Genomic DNA, 25,985 nt, shown 5'->3' on the forward strand with positions numbered 1-25,985 from the left:
GTGGGGGCAGAAATCATTTCATCACAGGCAATGGAGAGGAGCGTGTGATGGCTGACAGTTTTTGCTTGTTCTGTGTTCTGCCCTCAGTTTGGTTCTTCCTTCACTTTTTCTCGTAGCCTGTCTTTTTCCTGTCCTATGTTTTCATTCTAGTTTCCTTCCGTTCTCCCTGTACAGGCAAGTCTATGCGGCCCTTTAGGAAGGACTACACAGTGTTCCCTTTAAATAGAGCTTATTGCATAAACATTATTTGCTATAGTGTAGGCAGAGCCCTGGGTTATGTGCAGGTGTGCAGTGTTTGCATTTTTTTGTCCTTGATCTGATTTGTGCATGAAGTTTCATCAGCTTGATTACTTCTGAGGCTGAATAGTGTTTGAAATTTGGAAGAAGTTTAAAATTGCTGTAGTTTAAAATTCAGTAGTGTTGCAATGGCTACATGGATAGGCAGCCTTTCTAAAGTTATTCAAATTATTTGGGTAGAAGAAAAAACTGTTGTTTCATCAGTCATTGCAGGATTACAAGGAGAGTAACTGCATTTATGTAAATGGCTGTACAAACACAATAATACCACAGATCACTTGCACTGTTCTTATGTGTGATGCAGTCAGCTTGCATTTTAAGTATTCCTTATGTGTTCAGCTTTATATAAATAGCAGCTGCTATTTCAAAGCAGTGCAGTTCATGGCAAGTGAAGTTAAAACATGCTGCCTTTGGAGGCAGAAAGTGCCCTGGCTTGATATTTTCATTGCTGTGGAGCACAGTACAGTAGTTTTGAGAAGAGACTGCAGAAAACAGTAGTTTCCGTAGAAACATCAGCAAGCCTTGATTTGTAGACAATACCATACTGTCAATGCGCTGCTGGTTCAGCAGCATCTCTACACGTTTGGCAAATATTGAAAGGCCACATTTTGTGAAATTGGTTTAGCCTTTGAAAATTATTAACTTCCTTGTGTTAAAGGATGTGCACAGCGATGCAAGATTTTATCTTGACAATATCATGCTGTTGTCTTCTACTGGCAAGGGCATATTTGTGGATTTTTTATTTTCTATTTTTAGCTTCTCAAAGGATAGTATAATGCTTTGTAATCACTTTTGTACAGATGAGGTATGGGAAAGCATTTAACATCAACAGCCTTGTGAAGCTGGATTGATTATATGGGATCTGTGGCAAACACTATTTTGTTAGCTGGGGAAATAAAAGAAGCTTTTCATATCAAGTTATTTAAAAGTATGTGTTTCTATTTAGCTTTAGTCATTATATACATTGTGAAATCTGGGCAGAGAATACATGCTTTCTGGACTATCCAGATAATCTGCAAATAAGGCTGTGCAAAATGCAGAATAAATGTTGACAGCCATTCTTTCTATTGTCACTTTCTAATCTTGGTAATTAGCTTCCTTCCTGTTCTTTGTTAGCATATCATAGTTATTTACATTAATGAAAAAGTTGAATAGGCTTTGTTACTACCTAATTGCAGCCAAGGATGTATGACTTGCAAATGGTAATTTTGTGTATAAACTCAAAGGATTCTGGATTCCTCATCTGGCTCACCTATAGATTCTACAGGAAATGGATGCTGTATGTGTTCTTCAGCTGAGGAAATTAGCTCTCTACTTGGCTTTGTACAACTCTCTCCTAACCCAACTAAAATATCACTAATCAGTTCATAAGGAAAAGTTTGTATTTGTGTTTTTTTTGTTTGCTTCAGAAGGCAAACCAGGAATATCTAGGTAACTTTTTACCACCGTATAACACAAGTCTGTATTTTTGAGATGACGATCAATGAGAATTAAACATGTCTGTTAGAAGTCTTAATTCTGTTTAATAATTACTCTGATAGCTTCAGTTATGAAAAAAGTTATATATAAAATGGTTAATTCTTTTATCTCCCTTTTGCTCTGTTCTAGGCTTAAAAGAAGCATAAACGATTGGGTTACCACTCTGATGTTTTGGAGCACAAGGGATGTTGAAACAATTCGAATGTATTGGAGCATGGCTATTTCTTAAGATGCAAAAGTTAAAGGAAGTCACTGCTTTTCGAAACCTACTGAATATCTGCATTTTCTAGACACTTTGCATTCAACTGTGTCCTTAAATGTCCGTGGTTAAGATCTCATGCAACCATTTTATATTTTGGAGACTATTTTCCAAAAGAGAACTGTGCATTTAAAAAGCAGAAATGACTGTATTTTCTTTTGGAACTTACTAAAGTTGAACATACTACAAGATCATGACCAGCTTGAAGCGGTCCCAGACCGAAAGGGCTGTTGCCACTGGAGTGTCAGTTGGAACAGATGGCACCTCAAAAGTCCACTCGGATGACTTTTACATGAGGCGCTTTAGGTCGCAGAATGGCAGCTTAGGATCTGCAGTCATGGCTCCAGTTGGACCTCCTCGCAATGAAAGTTCCCATCATATTACCTCTACTCCTGGAGTCCCTAAAATGGGGGTCAGGGCAAGGATTGCCGATTGGCCCCCAAGGAAGGAGAACATCAAGGAAACAAGCAGATCTAGTCAAGATATTGAAACAGCAAGTTGTCTTGACAGCATGTCTTCTAAAAGCAGTCCTGGGAGTCAGGGAAGCTCTGTTAACCTGAATGCTAGTGATTCTGTCATGTTAAAGAGCATCCAGAACACGCTTAAAAGCAAGACCAGACAATCTGAGAATCTAGACTCCAGGTTTCTTACACCTGATGGCTATCCCAGTTCCCCAAGGAAAGCTCTTCGCAGAATAAGACAGCGCAGCAACAGTGACATTACCATAAGTGAGCTTGATGTAGATAGTTTTGATGAATGTATTTCACCCACTTTTAAATCCGGACCATCTCTGCACAGGGAGTATGGCAGCACATCTTCAATAGATAAGCAGGGAACTTCAGGGGAAAGCTTTTTTGACTTACTAAAGGGCTATAAAGATGAAAAGTCTGATCAGAGAAGCCCAGGCACAACTAAGCTCAGTGAACTCCTGATTGCCAGTGGAAGCAAGGGTTCAGGTTTCTCTCTAGATGTGATAGATGGTCCTATTACTCAAAGGGAGAACCTGAGACTCTTTAAGGAAAGAGAGAAACCACTCAAGAGACGCTCAAAATCAGAGACAGGAGATTCATCCATTTTTCGTAAGCTGCGTAATGCCAAAGGTGAAGGGGAGCTTGGGAAGTCTTCAGATCTTGAAGATAACAGGTCGGAAGATAGTGTCAAGCCTTGGACTTGTCCAAAGTGCTTTGCTCATTATGATGTACAGAGTATTTTATTTGATTTAAATGAAGCAGCAATCAACAGGCATAATGTTATTAAAAGAAGGAACACAACAACAGGAGCATCTGCTGCTGCTGTAGCATCACTTGTCTCTGGACCCTTGTCCCATTCTGCGAGTTTCAATTCTCCAATGGGCAGCACTGAAGACCTGAATTCAAAAGGAAGTCTCAATATGGACCAGGGGGATGATAAAAGCAATGAACTTGTGATGAGTTGTCCTTATTTTCGTAATGAGATTGGTGGGGAAGGGGAAAGGAAGATCAGCCTTTCCAAATCTAATTCAGGTTCCTTCAGTGGATGTGAAAGTGCCTCGTTTGAGTCAACTCTGAGTTCTCATTGCACGAATGCTGGAGTAGCAGTTCTAGAAGTTCCCAAGGAGAATCTGATTTTACATCTAGACAGAGTGAAAAGATACATTGTTGAACACGTAGACCTTGGTGCATATTATTATCGAAAATTCTTCTATCAGAAAGGTGAGTAAATTATGGTTCTCCTTGTGTTGTGTTAATGATGATGTTTAAACTGATGTTAATGACAATGTAGTGTTAACCAACATATTAAGTTCAGCTGATGTATAAGAGTAATACTTGCATAAAGGATATTTTTTAATCATCACTGCTTAAATATGGTGTATTTTATCAATTTGCTCCTTTAATCTGTACACGCTATGTCTAATCAAATTTATGTATCTGAAAATACAGAATACCACTATCTGGTTGCATCATTCTATTGAAACCAGGGAATATCATTTCTGTTGGACATATGCAGGAAAGTTTTTGTTCTATAGAAATGAGCAAAACCCAAACATGATCTAGATACACCCCTCACCAAATGGTTCTGGCACTGTGAGTTGCAGATCTTGCCATCTGTTTGTTTTGCTCCTGAAAAAGATCAAAACCACTTGCAGAGCAAATTCCCATGAATTTGAAAAAGAGTTCTGCTTTGCTGCCTCGTTAATTGTGTCTTCTGATGGACAGAGCTGGTTCAGTGAGTGACGTGACAAATGCCTGTCCCTCAGGTACCAGTGTCCAGGATTGGGTTTCATCTGCTTAGTGAAAGCAGCTCAGCAGAGCTTGTTTCCTGCAGATTAAAGCAACAGGGATGCCTGGTTAAAATAAGTAGATGGTCAGTCCAGAGAAACTTCAGCTCATTAACTGTGGATTACAGCTAATAATCTCATCTCCCCTTTTTCCCTTGCCTCGGAGTATGATCATCTCCTGTCTCTTCTTTCTGGCGTTGTCCCTTGGCTGAGTAGCTCTTGTCACATGTCCTGTAGTCTCTTCTTTCTGCAGTGTTTTAGGGCTGAGAGAGCCTTTGCTGAATGTTTGCACAGTGCTGGTTCACATCCTTTGGAGAGAAAACATTTAGGAAAAATGTCGCTTCGTTATAAGCCAGGTGCACAACATAGGAGGAGGTATGTTTGGAGGGAAGAGCCCAAGATTAGAGAGATTTGCCTGTGATTACCATCCCATCTGCCCCTGCTTGGAACAATTTGATTCCTTGTCACCCTGGTGAGTTCTGGAGTCGGCAACTAAGGGTGCCCTTGTGTGTTCCAGCTGACCTGACTGAACAGCATTTCAGCACTGAGAGGGGGAAAGGCTTTATTTCCTCCCCCATTGTACCAGTTTTCTCCTTTTCTGCCAACCCAATAAGGCAGTTAAGTTTATTAACCAAGCAGAAATCTTGCCAAAAAATTGTGTATTGCTTGATTATTTTTCTCCAGTTCTAGTGAGCCAAATCAGCTTTCCTTGCAATCAGAAGTCAGCACCAGGTAAGCAGCGAGAGCGAGCAGTGTAACAGGAAGGAGGTGCGAGTGGGGTTACAGCCCTTAGGCAGCAGCAGTGTGTTAGTTTGGCTTATCCCACGGGGAAACCACACCCTCACGCTAGTACGATGGCAGTCACCATTATATCTCAATTTCTTTCTAGCAGTAATTAAGATTAATTAGATAAACTCAACATAATCTAGTTCTAAGGCTATTTGTGAGGGGTAACCAGATGCGATACTGTCAGTGTGTGTATGGGGTGGGACTTGGGAAAGAGGAGGAACTGTGATTTTTTTCAAGCCATAAAACTGGCTTTTAAATTGATTTTAAATTCACTGTGCTTGTGTTTGTTCCATAGGGCATGAGCCAGGGGAATTTTTCTTACCAGAGATTTTGTTAAGATGGCTTCTGAAAAAAGGCGTCCTTCAGAAGCCTTTATTAGATAGGCCAAATCCCCACAGTTCTAAAAATATCAAAAACATTTTGTTGACCACCCACTATGTGATCTTTCCCCAAACAAACCGTAGAATCATCTCAGAGACAGGTTTGTGGTAAAAATTCAAGCAGCGTATAAGGAAAAACATCGAGGAAATCAGTTGTAACTGACAGTTTTCTATAACATGAAGGAAGTAATGATGCAGAAACTTCTTTATCTGAAGATCAGGTTGTAACTTTATTAAGAATATTGCTGACATGAGAAAAGATGGTTTTGGTAGCGTCTGCTAGTCAGGTCAATAGGCCTGGGTAATTTGATAGAAATGTGTGAAGCAAAAAATTCTTATTCAGCTGTGACAACGTAAAGTTCTCAAACTGGAAGATTACACAGAACTGGAGAACTCTTGAAGTAATCCTAGAGTTTGTTTAAAAATAGAAGTGATGATTCAGAGCATTTTCTTTTAACTTGTTTTCATTCCAGCTTAAAATATTAAAACATGTCATTTGAGACCACATCAACAAAGTAGTACCAGTTGAAAACATTAATGATGCCAGTCAACGTGATTTCATGAAAAGTAGGTCATGGAAGTGCTTTTATGGGTATGGTCCATTTTAATTTCTCCAAGGTAATTTGGTGAGATGTTCATGGTGACTTGACTGGAGTCTTTAATTATTTGGATGTAGTAGTTTATTCTTTACAGTATTGTTACGTGGATGATAGATGCATCCTCATATTTTACAGTGTGCAGAGGAGGGAGCAGGAGTTGGGAGGTGGTGTGAGCAGGAGTATTGCTAACATGATCCAAAATATTTAAGGTATTTTAATCTAGTATAAAATATTTGCATATAACGTTTATGGATAAATTTTGTATAACTTCTTTGATGAATGCTAAAGGCTAAACACTTCATGTAAAGGAAATACTAAAGGAAAATACTCTGACCCTTTACAGAGCAGTGGAAAAGTTATTACTAAAATACTGATGTGGTCTGGTGTCTAATACTGGTGGAAACAGCTTAGTGGAGGTTAGAAAAATGGTATAGATAATGGGGATAACGACTTTATAATGGTAGTCTGCCAGGTTGGCTTCAGCTCCTCTACTTTATATCTAAGCTAGTTATCCAGACTCCCCATATACCCAGTGGAGAGAAATGAACATTGCAGAATGATACGAACAGCGGTCTTTTTGCTCTCAATTAGCTGTAGAGGGCTGATACTGCACTAACTCGCATCTAGGTGTTTGTATTTACAGGAGATGAATGGTACTCTGTTGTTGTAAAAGATACATTTGCAAGATGACTATCTAAATAAAAGAAAAAAATGCAAGAACAGATCTGTGAAACTTAAATATAACCTTGAAATAAGACAAAGCATTGAACAACAATGAAAACTGTATGTGGGAGAAACTTGTTAGAAGGAAGCGATTTGTTTGGATTTTACATGGCAGTCATGCTTTTTGTATGACAGACATATTTCTCGTTTTCTCCTTATAGAGCATTCTAACATTTTAGCTTGTCCTATGACTGTGACGAGAATAAAACTTTGCAATTGATTTTCTAAGAAAATGCATGTTAAGACAGCTGATGAACTTCAGTTTTAATTGTGTATTTAATTATGTAGAAGTATATTTTTTGACAAAAAGGAGGAACATCAAATTGCTCAGGCCTTCTTACTGAAATGTAAGAAAAGATGACTTTTTATGTGAGAATTAGCTATTCAGGTAAGAATCATACACTTTCTACACCAGTTTATTTCATACCATTGACTGCAGTGCTTCGGTTTTAAATATAAAAATACTTGAAGTCACTGCTTCTGGACAAAAACCTACAATTCCCAGAAAAAGTAAGAGTCATCCTAGCTCAGCCCAAAATTTCTTATGGTCCTGTGTTCTTGCAAAGGCTGGTAACAGATGCTGAAGGAGGAGTAATAGGATTAAGGCAAAGGCAAGTGATCCCTCCCAGATGTACTTTCCCAGCCCACAGAGATTTGCAGCTAATGGGCATCATCAGCTGGTGCTAATACCACTTGTATCTAGCAATTCTTGGGCTCACCTTCCAGGTAGTTACCAGTTCAGCCTGTTGCCTGTTACCCCCATATAAACTTCCAGTATTCACAGTATTTGTGGGGGTGGGGAACCATGCTTTTTATCGTATCTGTCACTTGAATTCAAAGACTTGTTTTCTCAATAATAAAACCGTAGGGATGGACAAACTTGTTTCCATCAACTCCTCTAAATTCTGCTTGGAAAAGACAGTGTGTAGCTCTGGAGGAGCAATCTCTTCCCTCAAAATCAAGCGTATTTACTTAGATTTCCTCTGCAACTAACATATAAATAACTGCTAAAAAATGCTCATTTTCACCTAAGGTCTTTGACTGGAAGCATCTTTTAAATAACATAATAAATATTTAACGTTTTTTTTTTAAAGTGTGTATAATCTGTTTTAATCTCAAGGTGCAAACAATGAAATATTTCATTTTGGCTTGGAGTTTATAGAATAATTTATGCCTATTGCTAGCTGCCTCCTCAGCATCTTTGAATTAATTTTTCAACAGTAGTTTAAATGACAATGTTGGGCTTGAAGTGTTGCTTTTAGTGAAGTTTGTGTGGGGTGGAAGAAAAAGCTGTCTTCTACGCTATTCATATTTGGCATAAAATTTTTGAATTATATTTAGAAAGAGTCCTATTTTTTAACAATAAAACTCTAGTTTTGTTATCTTTAGTTGGTAAATTAAGCTTTGTGCCCATAAATCTTGCTACTAGCTTTCCTGTTAGAGGGAAGAGAAAATGGTTGGAATTTGAAATGCAGGCTAGGCTAGTTAGAAAAAAAAAATAATTATCTGTGCAATTGTTGGTGCAGAAAAGTCCGGTATAATTTTTGGACTCCTTCTACTAGGTATTACCAACTTAACCTTTGTTTCCATAACATTTTCTGTAGTGTAAGTAAAGGTACATGTATACAGTGCAATGTTTTTAATTCACCAAGCAAGCAGTTTAGGGTGGAGACAGCCAAGCTGGCTCAAGTTTTGGAAGGTGCATATAGTATGCTGCTAGAAACTTGATCTTAGATAGATCCTTAGTGATTGCACTTCTTATGCATTCGTTATGCCATAAACTGTACATTGAGTTATAAATATCTTGGAAAAAAACAGGGTGTACTATACTTAATGGAAGAAGAAGAAAAACTAAGGTGCTAATAAGATGTTTTGGATTTTTAAACATCAGAAGATCTATGTGGCATCTATTGTTGGAGAACTATAAAGATTTCCTTAGGCTTATGTAAATACTTCAATTTATTCATGGTTTCTTCACTTACCACTAATTCAGTCACCCAAAGCTTCTGCCAATATTTACAGGATATTGTACAAGATATAAAAAAAATAATTTTTGAATGTTAATTACCTCTGTGCAGAGTATCGACTTTTGAGGACTTCAAGAGGAATTCAGTAGAAATTACAATGCTGCAGCATGTCTCTTTGTTCTGTGTCACACATGCATTGAAACCTTTAAATGGAAAACACTGACTAAAGACAGGGTAATAAAATATCAGGTACTGGGGAGTAGTACAGGGGCCCTAGGGGCTTAGGGATGAACAGCTGTGTGAAGACAAGTTCTAGGGCATACATAGTTTTGCAAGGAGAAGGCACCTACTTGAAAAGCATGGAATACGTTTGAGGAAAGTATAACAGGAATCAGTGAGTATCTTTTTTTTTTAAAGAGAAAAAATGAGGCACTCAAATTTTGAACACTGCAAGTGATTATGCGTTGGAAAAATTACTGCCATTCACTTGGGAAGGGTGTATTTTGATAGCTATTTTTAGTATTTTTGCAGATGCATTTCTTGATAGTGATATTCAAATATTTTGCACTTTATCCCTGCAGAATACCTCATATCAGAATGCTGTTAAAGTACTAATTCATTTTGGTTGTTTTATGAATAGCACGTAATCTGTCTGTGATGGTACAGGTGGTATGGTTATATTTCTATTCTTGTTATCATTCCACTGAATTTCACATTTCTTCTTTCAAGTGCTGAAATTTCAGATAGCTCTAACTTTCCATTTTTGTGCATGTATAAATTCATTCATATATGCAAACCTGCAGCATATGGAAAGGGATGACGTAGGACTTTTTTCTTGTAAGATGCTTTACTTAAGTTTTTTAACACTCTTAAATTTGCAGGTGTTGTATGTTTAAATTCAGTCATCACTTTAGATATGTGCAACTTCATTTATATGTTGCTGACTTCATGGTGGTGTACCTCTGTCATCAGACAAGATAGTTTATAATGCTCAGAAAGCTCAATAGTAGAGCCTTTAACGCTAATGTCTTAAATTGTTGAGCTTTAATTTTTGCAAATGCACATTTCTAACATGTTTTGACATAAAGTTTGGCTTTATCCCTGTGGTTAAGCAAATACAAAAATGTACCTCAAATAATAAACTACTTGGTTAGCAAGCAATTTCTCAATTTCTCCAGGCCTGTATTTTCCTCTCTGCCCCCCCCCCCCCCCCCCCCCCCCCCAAGTTTTTCACCTTTTAGCATTGAGTAACTTGTGAGACTGTTTTCCTGTTTTCATACAAAAATAAATAATTAACATCCTTTGGTACAATTGCCCACTGTTCACGTTTTTAACAGGGGGTGGTGGATTTCTCTCTTTGGTGCATTTGGCTTCCTTGTTTTTATATTTTAAGGAATGTGAATGAAATGGATTTTACTTTAAAAGCCAGTGTAAGAGGTGTATTCTATTTTAGTCCTGCTTAAGTGGAAGTACGATGTTGAATTTCAACTGTCTTGAATACATGGAGCTCTTCAGAGAACTGAAAGATGAGAATGAAATCCTGGTATCACTGAAGTCATGCTCCAATTGACTCTAGTGCAATTGGCAGTTTATTTCCAGTATAACAACTAAGCATGAAAATACAGTTGAAATGTAAGAAGTAAGATGGACTTTTATCTGTTTTGTTTGTCTTTTAATATGCAAGAACACTGGAACTATTTTGGAGCAGATGAGAACCTCGGTCCAGTAGCTGTGAGCATAAGAAGAGAAAAACCAGAGGAAATAAAAGAAAATGGGCCACAGTACAACTACCGGATCATATTCAGAACCAGTGAGGTAAGCAGTTTGTGACTGATAGTAAGAGAAACTGGAAGGGAGCAGGCTAAATAGAGTGTGTGCAGGGGGTTGGGGTGGAGTTTTTAGGCTTTTCAACATGGATAGATTTGTCTCCTCTGTATATACAATCCAAGAATCTCCTAACAAAGGTATACCACGTGTTTACATTACAGAGAATACAAGCGAGTATATCAATGAATAATTCCAGAACAAGCAATACAAAAGGCAGCTGTGAAGATTGTTTTGGTTAAAGCTTGAGAAATTTACTGGAGCTATATTATCTAGAAGCAAGCAAAGAAGAAGAAAATTACTTCCTCCAATTTTATATGTGGAAGTGGTTAGACTTTGAAATGCTCCACTAGAAATAGTACTCCTAATCTTCCCAAGTATTAGTTTTCTGTGAAATATAAATCTGTAAAGAATTTTGAATCATTGGAAAAATTTGGAGTACTTTTAGCTATCAGGATGAGTGACATTTTGCATGTCAGTGTCTGTTTCACACAACACGAATTAGTTGGTGTCTTCAGACTCCATTGAGAATTGGAGAAAAGTACATTTTGCTCCAACGCTGTTGCTAGTCAACCTTGTCTCTGTACATAATTCAACATATAAGCTATTTTTGTTCTCTATGCTTAGCTTATGACATTAAGAGGCTCTGTGCTGGAAGATGCTATCCCTTCAACTGCAAAGCACTGCACAGCCAGAGGACTTCCGCTTAAAGAAGTGCTTGAGTATGTGGTTCCTGAGCTGAATATCCATTGCCTAAGGCTGGCCTTCAACACTCCGAAAGTCACAGAACAGCTTATGAAGCTGGATGAACAAGGGGTAAGTACAAAGCTGTAGAATGAGACAAATTGTTTTAAACAGTCAGGTTACTCACTGAACTGCAAAAATCCTTTTTAACTTTAATTGACTTCAGTCAGTCTATTAAAATGCCCCATTTAAATTAAAGCTTATCATCTATAGGGAGAGAATTCTGTGTCTTTCCCCCAAGTTTTGCAGTATATTTGCTTTGTATGAAATCAAGCTCACTGCTGTAAGTAGTCTAAAGTTTTAGTTTCGTGTTATGGCAATTGTCCATTTTAATTTACTTTAAAAGAGATTAAGTGATTGTTTTTCAAAGACTGTTGGATAGGGAGTTGCTTTGTTCTGATTTTCATATTATTATAATGACAATTGAAATCTCCAAAGTTACTGAATGTTTTGTTGTAAAATACTAATGTTGTATTTGGCACAATCATTACCAGGGTGCTGCCTATAGTTTGTTTTTTTTTCTGTCTTAAACAACTAACATCAAAATACTCTCACCCTCTTCATGCAGTTGATTTTCAATTAGGTGGTAGTTTCCTGTTCTCTTTAAAGATGGAACCAAGGTTTATTAGCTATATAGCTCAGACTTTACTCATGGACTTTCATTTAGCTAAGTGAATTTTATGATTAAAAACTTTGACAGTGACATTTAACAGCTCTGTTTTGAGTACTGAGATTGTTGGTGTCTTTCTTCTGGTCTTTTTTGTTACTTATGATCAGCCTTTTCTGCACAGAATTGAAGTCTATGTTACTATTTTTTCTTGCTGTCAGTCTGATGTTGAAATATAGCCATTATAAAATGGAAAAAGATTTAATGATTATCTGCACCACAAGGGAGGGAGTATGGCTATTCTAAAAAGGGTCAGATCTAAAAAGATTCAAAGATCAGCACCTTACAAATATACCCTTCAAGAACCTCAAATCTGAATAACGTTGATTAGAAAGTCTTCCCAAGGGGGGAAAAAAAATCTATCAGAAACTTCTATGTAAATACATAAACTCTGAAATGATTTCTATTAGATATCTAATTAGAAAAGTAATTTAGTATAATTTGGTTCAGAAATTGGTTATGTATTTTAAAAAAAATTAAAGATGAAATTATCCTTACTTCAAGTCTTATCTGTCATTAGCAATCTGGAGTGTGATATAGTATGTTTTTTTATTACTATTTAAACTTTTGAAAATCATTAAGGGCAATTGATAGTTAAAAATGTACTTTCTACATCAAAGTATTTTTCTGTTTTTGTGGTAATGAAACAGTTTGACACTTCTAACAGAAAAAGATAAGCACACTCTGTACTAATTAGAAGCTGCATTTTTTATCAATTCCAAGCTAACACACAAATTCGGGTAACAGCTGCTCCACTAATTAGGTACACAGAATGTTTATCACTTCTTCTTGCTGTGTGTGTCACACTTTCACTACAGCTTAAACAGGTGCCTGTTTGATATAGCAACGAGGAAGTTTTGTAAATTTAAGAGTTAAGACTATGTAATGACCTTAGCCTGACTTAGCTGTTAAATTTCACCCAATAACTCCTCCATTGAGACAAATTTGTATCTTTTGATAAAACTTATTCACCAGTTTTGGTTAAGGTAGGCTGGCTTTTTGTTTTAATATTCGGGTGAGGTTTTAAAGCAGTTGGTAGCTTTCATATTTATTAATTTGCACTTATTTAAATTTATCTGCTTTCAGCTTCCAGACTTTTCTTCTGATATCTTTCTCAGCTACATCTTAAGAGTCATTTTGGTGTGATTTTTTTTTCTGCAAAGGTTTTTTGTATGCAGTCATTAAATCATCTGTTGATCTTGTTTATGATAAACTAAACAGATTGCACTTTTCAGGTCTCTCACTGCAACATATTTTCTCTGAATTTCATATTATTTTTGTCTGAGCTCTGTCTCCTAATCTTTCAATTTCTTAAGAATGTAGATATCTGAGCTGCATACAATGTCCAGTATCAGAATGGGAATATGCTGTAAAGACAGGTGGCTCTTCTTGTCCATTTTTTTGACTGGTGTATGTCAAGTTGCATGTTTCTTACTTCCCCTTAGTCAAGGTAACATCTGCTGTTCTGTACATACAGCCCACATTGTTCTTACCTAGCCATTCTTTTTATTGACTTGATTAAAATATGTTTGTTTGAATGGTTCCATGTTAAAAAGCAATCCAATCATTCTGTTTCTTAGTGGCAGCTTCCTGGCTAATTACCATTTACTCATCTTCATCTTGAATGCAGAGTTCATGGTAACTTTAGGTTTACATCCAAATATGACTTTAAAATTTGGATATCAGGGCAGCTTTATTCCAGTAGAAGTTTATGGTGATTCCTTATTCACAAAAACACTGTGAAATGTCTGTTGGTTTTTAATATAATTCTGTATTTATATTAAAAATTGCTGACTGGTTAAATGCAAGATGTGCTTTCCACTGTGTTTCACGGGTTGTTAGACAAATACTGGAAGTGCACTTCTACCTCATATATAAATAAGTAAATGCTTCTAGATTATTAAAATGAAGCTGCTACTTCAAAAGTTTTACCACAGCATAATTCATCCTTCAACCCCTTCTTTCATTTTAAATTTGAGTTATGCACTTAAGGACCCTAGATTTAGCGGAAGGTGGAGACGTAATGGGAACTGTCTCTCTCCCACTGGATCTGTTTGGTTTTTTGGTTTATTTGGTTTTTTGATTTGGAAATAGCAGCTTGTTGTCTTGTGAAATTTCTTTTTTTTTTCTTTGGAAGTTCAGCAAATTGAAGAAGGTATCATACTCTTTGCTGTGTGGTCCTTACTTAGTTCCTCAGGTTGACATTTTCAAAGGTATAAAGGGCAGTTGTTTCATTGTTCCTGGGAGCTGAGAATCCCATTCATATTTATGCCCTGGAAAATCTTTCCTTCACCCAAAATTGAAGCTTAATTAGTATGTGTGTGCTTGGTGAGATCTGTTCTCTTTGTCCTAACTTGTTTAAATAAAATTAGTAGAACCTGTTGTAATTAGCAGAACAGCTAAGCCATGAAACACTTTGACCCATCATATTCCCTTCAGAGTAGACAGAGGGCGCATCTGAGGAATGAGTATTGCCTGAATAGTCCACATCAGGATTTCGTGCTGATAATATGGAAAGTGCGGTTGCAGTTTTGGAAGTTGGCCTGTAAATGTTGCTTTCATACAAAAGAGATTGACATGCTGTACTCATATTTTCACATAAGAAATTTGGACGTATTTGGGAGATAAAAGTTAGGTAGTCCTTGCGTCAGAAAATTGAAAAAAAAAAAAAAAAAAAAAAGGTTTTCAGAGGGGGAAGAAGAAACATCCTAGAACTGTGACTCATTACATGTGCTTAATTACTTCAGCAGGAATAACTAAGCCAGGTTGGTCTTTACCTGTCTTTTCTCCCTCCTTATTTTCCTGCTGCTAATACTTTCTCTGTCACAATGCCTCTTGAGTAGTAAAAGAAGAATATAATAATAAAATTGCATTTTTCAAAATTCTTAAATTTTATTTCTTTCTTAGAATAGAACAAATTCTGAGGGCTTTTAAAATAACCCACTGTAAATATAATTAGTTAAAATTAATGAATTTTACTTGAATTGTATCTATCCACATCATCCCAGAAGGTTCCAAGACCTTGTTTTGTGACCTGTTAAATAACTTCTGAGAGCAAGTCTTCATATATTCAGATGACTGTTTTCAATGTATGTTTACAGAAAATCTATCTAGACTTCACAGTAACCTGTAATCCAGATTTGTAAATCTCTGCCAGTTTTCATAGACTTTTCTGGATTTCATTCTGATAGATCTGCTTAATATTTTTTTTAAATGGACCCTTTGCAAAAATTGACAAGTAGGAGGAAAGATTATTTACTGTGCAATAGGTACGCACTAGAGAAATTAGACACAGTCTCCAAAACACTCCTTAGCACTCTGCTGGTCAGAGTTTCTGCATGTGAAAATGTTTACAGAGTTGTCAGTAAATATTGTTGGTCTGCTTTTTTTCCTTTTATGTCTTCTGTTTCTGTAGTCCAGACATAAAATATGCAGATGTGGCCTTTTTTGTGTGTTTATCAGTGGGAACAGTATGTTTTGAAGAATCACAATTGTGGATGGATTAAAAAATTTACTTTCACATGGTTAGATGCCGCTTTATTATTTAGCTGTTTTGTTACTGCATTTTTTTTTAAATCAGAGAAGGCCAATGAATGTCATTGAACCATTTAAACGTGGTTAATAGTTAAGCACACTAATAGGTGAATAGTTTTTTTCTTCTCTCTAAATGAAGTACTGTTAATTGTATCACCAGTTATAGAAATGAGTGAGTGCCATGCCCTGCTTTTCCATGTGGAAGGTTTAGTATAGTGTAGTAACGGCAGTACCAGCCTAAGTCAAGTTCCTGATGCTTTTCAGCCAACACTTGCAATGTAGCTCAATGTAAGACATTCACCATTTGCAAGCTGCGATGTCTTCTTCCGGAAAGTAAGGAACATTAATGTTTGTTTCACTTTGGAAAGCAATTCTACATCTTAAGATTAAATATGCCATTGTCGAGGCAATCATGGTGGAAAATAATGAGAACTTTTGGAACTAGACTAACATTTGAAATTAGACTCATGGTTGGGTATTTTTTTTCTTTGTGAATTAAGGGTTTAATTAAAAAATCTGAAGTGAATTCAGTAAATAAGCTGCTATATCACTTGGCGTACATACAAGATTTTTGTATTTTTCCCTTTGCAGTTAAGTTACCAACTTAAGGTGGGTATCATGTACTGCAAAGCTGGGCAAAGCACAGAAGAGGAGATGTATAACAATGAATCAGCAGGACCAGCCTTTGAAGAGTTTCTTCAGCTCTTGGGAGAACGAGTTCGGCTCAAGGGATTTGAAAAGTATCGTGCTCAGCTGGATACAAAGAGTAAGACATTTTCTTTTTTTCTCTTAAGTGAACAAAATACATAATATGGTTGCAAATTGACTTTTTGCACAGAATTGCTAAAAATAGCCTCTTTGCTATGGGAAGGCAGTTGTTCAATATTGGAAGCGAAAGCAGAGCAAACACTTAATTTAACCCATACCCATATGGTTTTTCAATGCTGATAACTACTGGATTTTTATACTAATTTCATATGAAATTGTCACTGAAGCTGCAACATGAAACCAGTAGACTGTGGAGCTGTTATCAGCATCTCAAACCCATTATCAGTATATTGTAATGAATAATCAAAACAGTTGGTATGCAATGAATTTTTTAATAATGTGCTAATAAACTGACTCAAAAAAAAAAAAAAAGTTTTGAGAACCCATCTATGTAATTCCACCTTGATGAGTTGATCTGTTTTTATGCAATGTCTGTTGCATGTATGTTCTCCTCTAAGCAGTTTTTCCTGCTATCAAATATTCTTCCCTCTGTGATTTTTTTTCTGATTTATGGAAATAAAACTGTACTTGACAGTTTTAATCATAAAACATTGCAACAGAAATGCACTGGAAAGATGATTTTAGGTGACAGAAACTATGGAAAAAATGCTTGGTTTTTGGAATTGAGCTTGTGAAATACCTGTTTATCAGCTAGTGCTAGTTTATTCAATTTGTAAATCCATTTAAAAATACTCCAGGGACAACTTCGCCCTGTCTTCCTTTTCTATGAGTATTGGAACTAACCAATTCCTATGGAGATCTCTTGCTATTTTGCTCACTTGCAGCATAGGAATTGAAATAAGGAGTTGAGTCATGACAGCAGACAACATTCATCAACTTCAGTGCAGCAAAAATTGCTTTTGGCATGGTTCTCCTCTGACAAATTCAGTAACTTGCTCTGCTTTACTGCTCCAATATTCTATCTTGTGTGCTTGGTTCTTGTAGGGATCATGTTGCCATCTCCTCATGTTGTTCTTGATCAGCCTAAGCATTACTACTCTGAGGGTTAGAAAACTTCCCATGGTTTTAAACCTAGATTAATACCCGTGCTTCACACGTTTACCATTAAGCCACCTCTTTTTGTTGCAATACTCATATGATACCCTTTGTTACTTTCACTTTCTTGAGTGCATTTACACATTGCAGCTCCCCTCTGTGCTTTTCTGATGTTAACCTTAATTAGCCAAGTTGCTTTTATTGATTTGGGAGGTGTGGATTTCCCTACTTCCCCCGACACGTGCAGTATTACCTGGTAACCTTCTTCTGCACTTGTCCCAGTTTGAATTCATTCTCTTTAGTTTTAGTGGCTATGATTACATATGCTATTCCAGATGAGATTCAGACAGTTTCTTGCCTATACTGGATATGTAATACAATATATTCTAGGGTTGGGTTTTCCTTTTTTGTTCCAGAAGTGTTAGTTTGCCAGTTATAAATATAAGTCAAGTCAAAAATCAAACGTGTATAGAAAACCAAAAGTATTATTTATTATTTCATCACTTCTGCTTTTATATTGTGACCTCCTTCTTACACTCAGTAGGTGCAGTAAAATATTGCCTTCCCTTTCTGTTAGTTAGTTAGTGTAAGACATCTGAAAACAAAACAAAAAACCTGTGGACTGTTACCAACTTCTTTGGTGACAGTCCACAAGTTGTTTTCTAGTACATGTAAATGCTGTATGATTCAGGGTTCATTCATCTGATCGGATATACCCATGAAAGCTGCAACTGCCTTAGGTACTTGAAATTCTCTCCCAAACAGCAGAATTTCCCAGTAATATTTTAGTTCCTTCTTGTTGCTTCTTACCTGGGGAAGGAGCCTTGTCAAGTTCTGATTTTGTTATGTACTACAGTATACAACCTGTTGGGTGGACATATATATACACTTTGAGTTAACAGAATCTCTCGTAGTTTTAAGACTTACTCTCTTGTGGTAAAACTTTTCTACTCCGTGCTGAGAGCTAATGTTTTTTTCCCACTTCTGAGCAGCTTATGTACCCAATAGACTACCTGTTCTAAAAATGTGATCAGAAAGGAAGGGGGATGATAGATAAGTGGGAACTGCTGCTTTCATGAAGTGTTTCATAAGTTTTGTTTCAGGCAAGGTTTGCAAGTTCTTGTCCAGGAACTCACCAGCTGTAACTTCATGAACTCCTCAGTTTTCTGAAATCTGTAGGGTTAAGTTGTCCACAGGATCACTGAGGAAACATGAGGATTACATAGCATGCATGAGTTCTTAACAAACATATTTCAATACCAGCAAATGCGAATAATAGAAACAGATTTTTGTAATTCATCTTAATGGAGCTATGTTTTCCTTTGTGCCAACATTCAAAGCACAGATTGGAAGTGGTGGAAGAAAAGATAGGTGTTTTGTGGGCACAACACTAAGCTCTTTGGATAGATACATCCAGGAACTGTTAATGCATTTTTTACACAGACATAGATTATTAAGAAACATCTGCTTGGCTGAAGGTGTCCAGCCTCTACTACATACTTAGTAAAGTGATTTTTGAGGTTTCCATAATTGAATGAGTATTTAACTTGACATAGCATTAAGAAGCAGCAGTATGGGGGGGAAGGAAGCACAAGATTTAGAATAGCTGCCCAATGGTGGAACAAAAGCAAAGCTTTCTTTGGCTGGAACGTTTGTTAAGTGACAGTCTCAGAAACCTGTCTCCTTGAGAGTGGTACAGAAAGCCTTGTGAGACATACCAAACAGCATAAGGACACCTATATGAAACAAGCAGGAATGTAATTAAAATCAGGTTTATACTGGGGTGTTGTTTCACTGGGAGTTTTAATTCCTTGGTGAGGAGCTGAAGTTCACAGTAAAAGTAGAAGTAGCTGTTTTGGGAGCTGTTGGTTCTCTCTAACGTAGGTCAGAGCTTTGCTATCCTGCAGTCCTGAGGCCATGCATCCTGCTGCTCATTGTGAGGTTGCTGGAGCCTTGGAGCAGGCGCTGTACGCTGCTCCTGGGACTCGCAGGTGGCTGAGGAGCTTGAGTTTCCTCCTGTTCAAAAACAGCTGTGTGTTGAGGTGTGGGCAACCCATGTTATTGCAGACCTCTTCTTTTCTCCTGCTGCCTCTCCAAACATCTGCGTTCTCCACTGGGGAAGAGACTGAGGACTGGTTCTCTTGCCTCTGCTTCTTGATCCTGAAAGGTGGCGATAGGCAAAATGCTAACGTCCAGAGATGGCCATAACAGCTGAATCTTACACATGGGGAATAGGCAAACAGCAGACTGCATACAGGCAAGATGTATTTAATAGTTACTGTAATTAAGTAACCTGGCTTTTCTGCCCTGGTCCTGACACAAAGCCTGTGCAGGAAGAGGCTGTGGTTTTGCCATGACTTGGGTTTATGGGGTTTTGTTGTAATTGCTATGGTATATAGAGGCCCGCACCTTCTCCCTTTTCCAGCTCTGTGCTCTTGTGTTGCTGGAGACCACCATCATGAAATAGTTCCTGTGTTCTCATTATTCAGGAAATTTTCCTGAATGAAAATTGTTCCATGCCAGCACAGCTGGTTGCAAAGATGCTCTTAAAAACAGATGTCTGTTCATCAGCTTGCAAGAAAGGTCAGAGCTATGAAGCTTTGCTAGTTTCTGTACCTTTGGCAATACTTTGCAAAACAGAAAAAGCAGACGCATGATGTGAGACGGGATGGAAGACTTTCTAAGTGTGGAGAGAAGCTGATTTGTATATCTACTGTGGAAATACTCACAAGACTTCTGTATTTTATGCAAATTTGGTAATTTCACTATAGCAAAAGGCAATTTCAGAACAGTTGTTCTTAGAAATTTTTAGAATTAGGGGCCTAATTGGTAAGTATCCGTAACTGAGCCAATTTTTAAAAGAAGGAATCTCATGCATCCTATTAACGGAAAGCCTATTTAAGTATACTGGATCCGTCAAGGGCTTTAGCTTTGGAGCTTCGCCAGTGCAACAGTGGAAAAGAACTGCTACTTTTAAAGTTTTGTTTGTGTTTTGAGCATTACCAGAGGGGAAGCAGTCTATCTCCTGGCAGCCTGCAGACTTCGGATAGGAAATAGAGCTTGAAAAAGTCATCACTCCCACAGTTGCTAGGAAGTTTATAGGCATCACTTTAAAGTAGTAAATACCACAGCAATCTTTGAAATTATAACTTCAGTCATTTGACTTTGTTTTCCAGTTGTCATACATGCGTTATTTCCCTTCCCCCTCACTCAGTCTTATTTCTCAATACTTTAAATTAGTAAATGAAATCAGGTAATGCAGGGCCTGGTAACCCGGCCTGTGTGTTCAGCAGAGCCACTGAGTGGTTGGTGCAGGAAATAGAGATCATAAACTCTCTTACAACTTATATTAATTAAAAATCTATCTGATGAGATGAGCAATTTAGCTACTAATGATAAGTTTCTGGATTAGGTGTTTATATTATATGAATTCTTGGTTAAGACATTACAGTATTAAAACAGCATAGAATATTAAACAGATTAAGAATTTAGGGAATGTATGGATTTCAAGCTGATGTTCAGTTTGGGGGCTGTTAATAAACTGCAGTGTTTCTAATGAAATAATTACCTTGCACTTCTTAACTTATGCTATATTACATCTTTTCAAACACATGTAAGAAAGATTTGTTATTGTGTCTAAGACATCCACTGGGAGACTAATGACGGAGAAAGATCAGAAGCTCTTGGATTGCTTAAAAAGATGACATGGAGGGTGGAGGGAGCGGAGCAGGGCATCTGAATTTGTGTGTTTGTGCTACACAAATGTTTGTATGTTACAAAATAAAGGACTATTCAGAAAAAGTGTCTGAAAGTGACTTGGCTCTTACAGCAGTCAAACATGAATGCTCGGTGTAGTCCTTGTGTGTAATGGAAAGGGAGGCAGGTTTGACAGGTGTTGGCTGAAGATGGGCCAATAACTAGGAGAAACTAGGAACAAGCTAGGGCTTTTAAACAGCAAATGCGAATTGGAAGAACATAAAGCTCTGAAACTTTTGTTCTTGTGCTTCTTAATTGTGAGCACTGCTGCAATTTGTAGTAATGGCTGTTCTTTCTCCTGTCCAGTTGGTATCATTTTTTTTGTTACCTTCAAGTCTTCACAACATATTTTCCTTCTAAACACTGAGATGGATTTTCTACTCTTACTGATTTTTATTCAATTTCCTAGCACACAGTTTTAAAAAGCTGCTTAGGAGCATGCTGGCCAAGTCAAGTGGCTTCAGTGAGGTTCTGCTTAATAATTGGAATAATTGAATATATTACTAGGAGTGTAGCCTTCTTACTGAATTTGCAGAACCAATACTGTTGTGGGATTTCTGCTCATCTTGAGGGAGGACGGACAATGAAGAAAGAGCCCTCTTCAGACTCCATTCTTGGAAGTTGATAGTTTGGCTTAAACGCATGGGTGTTGTTCTAGTGTAGCATTTACAATAATGAGTCAAACTACTTTATTCGGTGTTGTCTCCTGACATGCTCCCCCCTTAATAAATAGAGCATATAAAAATATTAAGGTTTATGTACAACTGTACAAATTTGCGTATGGGGCGGGGGGGCAGTAAGGAGTTACATTGATGTTTGGGTGACTTTCAAGTGCATCCGTCTCCTTCAGCATGCACTGTAATGATCAGGCAGATGATGCAAGCTGCTGCAAACTGAGTGCAAGAAGAAATGATTCCACTTCAGCTGTCATGCTGTTGTAATTAGCATGAAAAAATATTCAGCAGATAGCTAGGTTTTTTTTGTAGTTGTAATGTTGAGTGTTGGAAAAGAGAGCCTTTGAAACATTTTCTGAGTTTTTTGATAAGAATCTAGAAACACTTTTTTCTCTTCACTTTTTATTAAATATAGGTGATTTAGAAGTGCAAAATCTCTGTGCAGCTCTAATGTAGAAATTTTTGCATTTAATTTTATGGATGATGTTGCAGTTTTTAACTGATACAAATGCTTCCTTTATTTTTCCGAATTTAACAGGAAAATAGAAATTTTTGTTAAAGCTGATACTCAAAATCTAGGTAAACAATCAGTGCACTTTACTGTATTCTAAATACTTCACAAACCTCAGAGCTATCATTTCCTTAGTAACATGATCTGCCAGTAAAATATTCCAAGGTGTAGTGTTTAACAGCTTAACTTTTTTTTTGTTATAAATAGCTGACATTATGTAAAGTAGTCACATGTTTATATAACTTCAGATAACCAGGATGCTTTTTTCTATATGTAAATCAGTTATTTTTAAAATTCTATTTGAAAACTGGCTTTTTGCACTGTAGACAGCAATTACGTTTAATAGAGTGTGTTTACTGTTTTGGCTTTAAACGTATTACTTGTTAAATTAATGGAACATTTTTCAGGGTGTCTTTTTTAAAGATAGAAAAAGTAAAAATTAAAGTTCCCAATTTGTCTGTAACCAAGTGTTGTCTTCAACCAACACTTTGTAAACTTTAATTATCCCCTTCTTTTTTTTCTTCCTAAACTTCATAATCCCAGTTTTTATCATTTTCTCTCCGCATGGAAGTCTCTCCATCCACGTATAATTATTTTTGTGGCCTGTTTCTGGATCCCTTCTATTTCTTCTATAACTTTTAAAATAGGGTGGCCAGAGCCCAAACCAGGTGAGAGTACCTTTGATTAATATACCAGCATTATAGTCTCATTGTCAGCATTTTCCACCATCATCTGTAAGCATGCAAACACCCCATTTTTGACTACTCCTTTTCCATTAAGCACTGCTTTTAGTGAAGGCTTTTTTTTGACTTATTACAGTTCATTCAGAGTCCTGGTATTTATGTTTAAAAGAACCCTCTCTGTTCTTTCACATATTGTGCATTATATGTCCATCAGTATCCAGTTACGCATGAGATCATGGTATGCATTCCCAGTATCTGTCTGCCTTTCTTTTCAAGTCCTTTTTGCATTCCGCGTAGTTCAGTTTCATTCTGATTAGCCTGAGATGCTGGATGGTGTCTGAAAACCATGACATCTTGCTACTCACATGTTTTTTCCAGAATATCAATAAGCTTATGTCACACAGTTTCCGAAGAATCCCTCCAAGTATCGCAATGCATTGTATTTTTGAACTGAGGTGAAAGTTGGTTGTTGGTTTGTTCTGTTGGCTTACTGCTCTACAAAAGCACTTCTCCATTTCTGGGTGACATTTCTGAACTCTAATGTCTCTGAGGTACTGTCAGAGTTGGGTTTCCACCCTTATGCCCCCCTCCCCCCCCCCCCCCCCCCCCCCATTTTTAGAAGCGCAGCAAAGGGTGTAAAAGTAGAGATGAACTAATGGGCGAGTGACTTCCTAACTGTGCAGATCCAGACTGGCCTACCAAACGAACCCAGATTGCCCCATTGCTTTAACACAAAGTAGGAAGCTTTTATTTAACTGCATCGTATGTAAATTAATATATTTACTGTGAGGAATGCTTTTTTATTATATTACATTACTCTGTAACTTAGTACTTTTATACACATGTAAATCATGTGTGTTTGTGGAGGTTAATACCCACCTACATTTTATAAATACGGTTTGTGCTTCTCCATAAGTTAATCATTTTTCATGCTTAAATGGGCTTTTTTCAGGATATTCTGATAGAAATTTCCTATTCCTAGCAAGTTCATCACTGACAAAAGTAAACAAAAAATTATACATGCTGCCTCTATGTGTCATTTTGCTTTGGCAGGTGAATAAACTCTGGGTGAGTTTTTATTTGCTTTCATGTAAGCTAGGATTGAGGATGCATAGGAATTCTCATATTGCCTGATGATTTTGTTGATAGCAATGAAACTTGATTTTTAACTTTTTTAAATAATGCTTTTATTTTCTTTTTTTTCTTTAATTGAAGCTGATTCAACAGGTACTCACTCACTGTATACAACCTACAAGGACTATGAAATCATGTTCCATGTATCTACTATGTTGCCATACACTCCAAACAACAAACAACAGGTAAGGTGGACCATGTCTAACAATTTTTCCTCTATCTGGAAAGTGGTTGAACTAATGAATAATTATGACAACTTTTATTTGTTACCAGCAAAGGAAGCACTTAAAGATCGGAAGTAAAATTGGCCATCTCTGTGTCAAAAGATGAGCAAATCAGGTCATTGTAGGTACACCATAGCTATATTTTACTACAGAGGACTGTTTTCTATTTCGCTATGGATTATTTACTAAAACTTTAATATTGTCGGTAGCACATTTGCATTTGGTATATGAGGTCATACCTTAAGTCCAAAGGACCGTGTACACAAAGTAGTTTTCTAACTTCTGCAACAACGTCAGTTATACTTCAAGTATTGCATTCAGTGAACTGTAATATGTTTGGAATCAGAGGTTATGAGTGAGTGGTACAGCACTGCATAGCCATTTGAAAGAAGACATGATACAAAATGCTTTAATTTTAATTTTTAATTTTATTTTTAACGTATGAAGAGCTATATAGGCTGACCTGCTTTGTTACTCTGAAGCACTTGTAAAAGGAGAGAGACAAACTAAACCGGTGACTGCTTAAAAACAATAAAAAATGGCATTTCTTCTGTGCTTTACTTGGACTACTGCAGTTAAATAATGTTACCGTCTCAAATTAACGGAGAGAAATAGAGACATTTTCCTTTCAGAGAAAAAAAAAACAAAGGCCAATAAGGATCTCATGATACCTTTTATAAGAATAGAGAGATGTTAATCCAAGTGTCCTGACCAATTTACAAGTTAAATAATTACATTGCACTTACATAAATTCTCCTTCTGATACATTTGAATAAAGTTAATTTTATTTTCCTTTTTAAATATTAGGCCATGTTGTTGCATATGGTGTGTATCCATTTTAATCTAGAAATTGTTAACTTGTGTTTCTACAAGTAAAATTGAGATTTCCTTCAAGAACAATAAATAACACGTTATTCTTTTTACCTTGCTTTTGTATACTAAATATTATACTATTTTATCTATCTTTACTGTAGTCTTGGATTTACTGAAAGAAGCCTATCAGAAAATTTTTATAGACTGTTTTAAGGACAATGACAACTTTTTTCAACTCGATTTAGAACCTAACCTCTGGCTTGTGAAATTGTGTGAAGCAGGGAATGTTTTCCAGCTTCTGTCTATCACTGATTGATGACTGATTACATACTAGCAGGTGTTTGTTGTTTTTCTCATTTTTACTTATATTAAACTTTCCTCTTCCTATATATTAGATGTAGAAATGAAACTGTTATGAAAATAAATGCCCATGCCCATGAAGTTTGTTAGATAAATAACTAACATTCTGTTACTTAGCATGTAAATCCTTATCTGTTTTGGTTTTCAGCTTGAAATGTAAAATTGAACAATAGTAATTGAAAATAATGAGAAATAATTGAAAAAATGTGAGAAGACTTATTTAACCTGTGGTTTCTTTTTAAGCTTCTGAGAAAACGACACATTGGAAACGATATTGTGACAATAGTTTTCCAGGAACCTGGAGCACAGCCATTCAGCCCAAAGAACATTCGATCCCACTTCCAGCATGTCTTTGTCATTGTGAGAGTACACGGTCCCTGTACTGACAGCGTTTGTTACAGGTAGCTGTCACTAGTTTCACTGAAAACATGGAATTGAGTGTAAATGGAGGTGTAGTTTTTTATTTTTATGAATTCACTTTTTGTTCAGGTAACTTAGGCATCTGAGTTTGTGCCTTTTTTTGAAATGAAGACAGTGGGGAAAAAGT

At 36.7% G+C, this 25,985-nt stretch overlaps 1 protein-coding gene across 17 annotated transcripts in view; it reads left to right on the plus strand.

The window, feature by feature from the left end:
- SIPA1L1 (signal induced proliferation associated 1 like 1) overlaps window positions 1–25,985 on the plus strand; it is a 205,527-nt gene that overhangs the window by 132,610 nt on the left and 46,932 nt on the right. For all 17 annotated transcript variants that reach the window (XM_083839245.1, XM_083839247.1, XM_083839246.1 and 14 more), the window contains 6 exons: window positions 1,906–3,726; window positions 10,435–10,565; window positions 11,202–11,390; window positions 16,111–16,285; window positions 24,123–24,226; window positions 25,682–25,839. In XM_083839245.1, coding sequence (XP_083695371.1) covers window positions 2,229–3,726; window positions 10,435–10,565; window positions 11,202–11,390; window positions 16,111–16,285; window positions 24,123–24,226; window positions 25,682–25,839 — 2,255 coding nt within the window. In that variant the 5' untranslated portion in view covers window positions 1,906–2,228. The remainder of the gene's footprint in view (window positions 1–1,905; window positions 3,727–10,434; window positions 10,566–11,201; window positions 11,391–16,110; window positions 16,286–24,122; window positions 24,227–25,681; window positions 25,840–25,985) is intronic.

Source organism: Anser anser, assembly GCF_964211835.1.
Source record: "Anser anser genome assembly, chromosome: 5".
NCBI lineage: Eukaryota > Metazoa > Chordata > Aves > Anseriformes > Anatidae > Anser > Anser anser.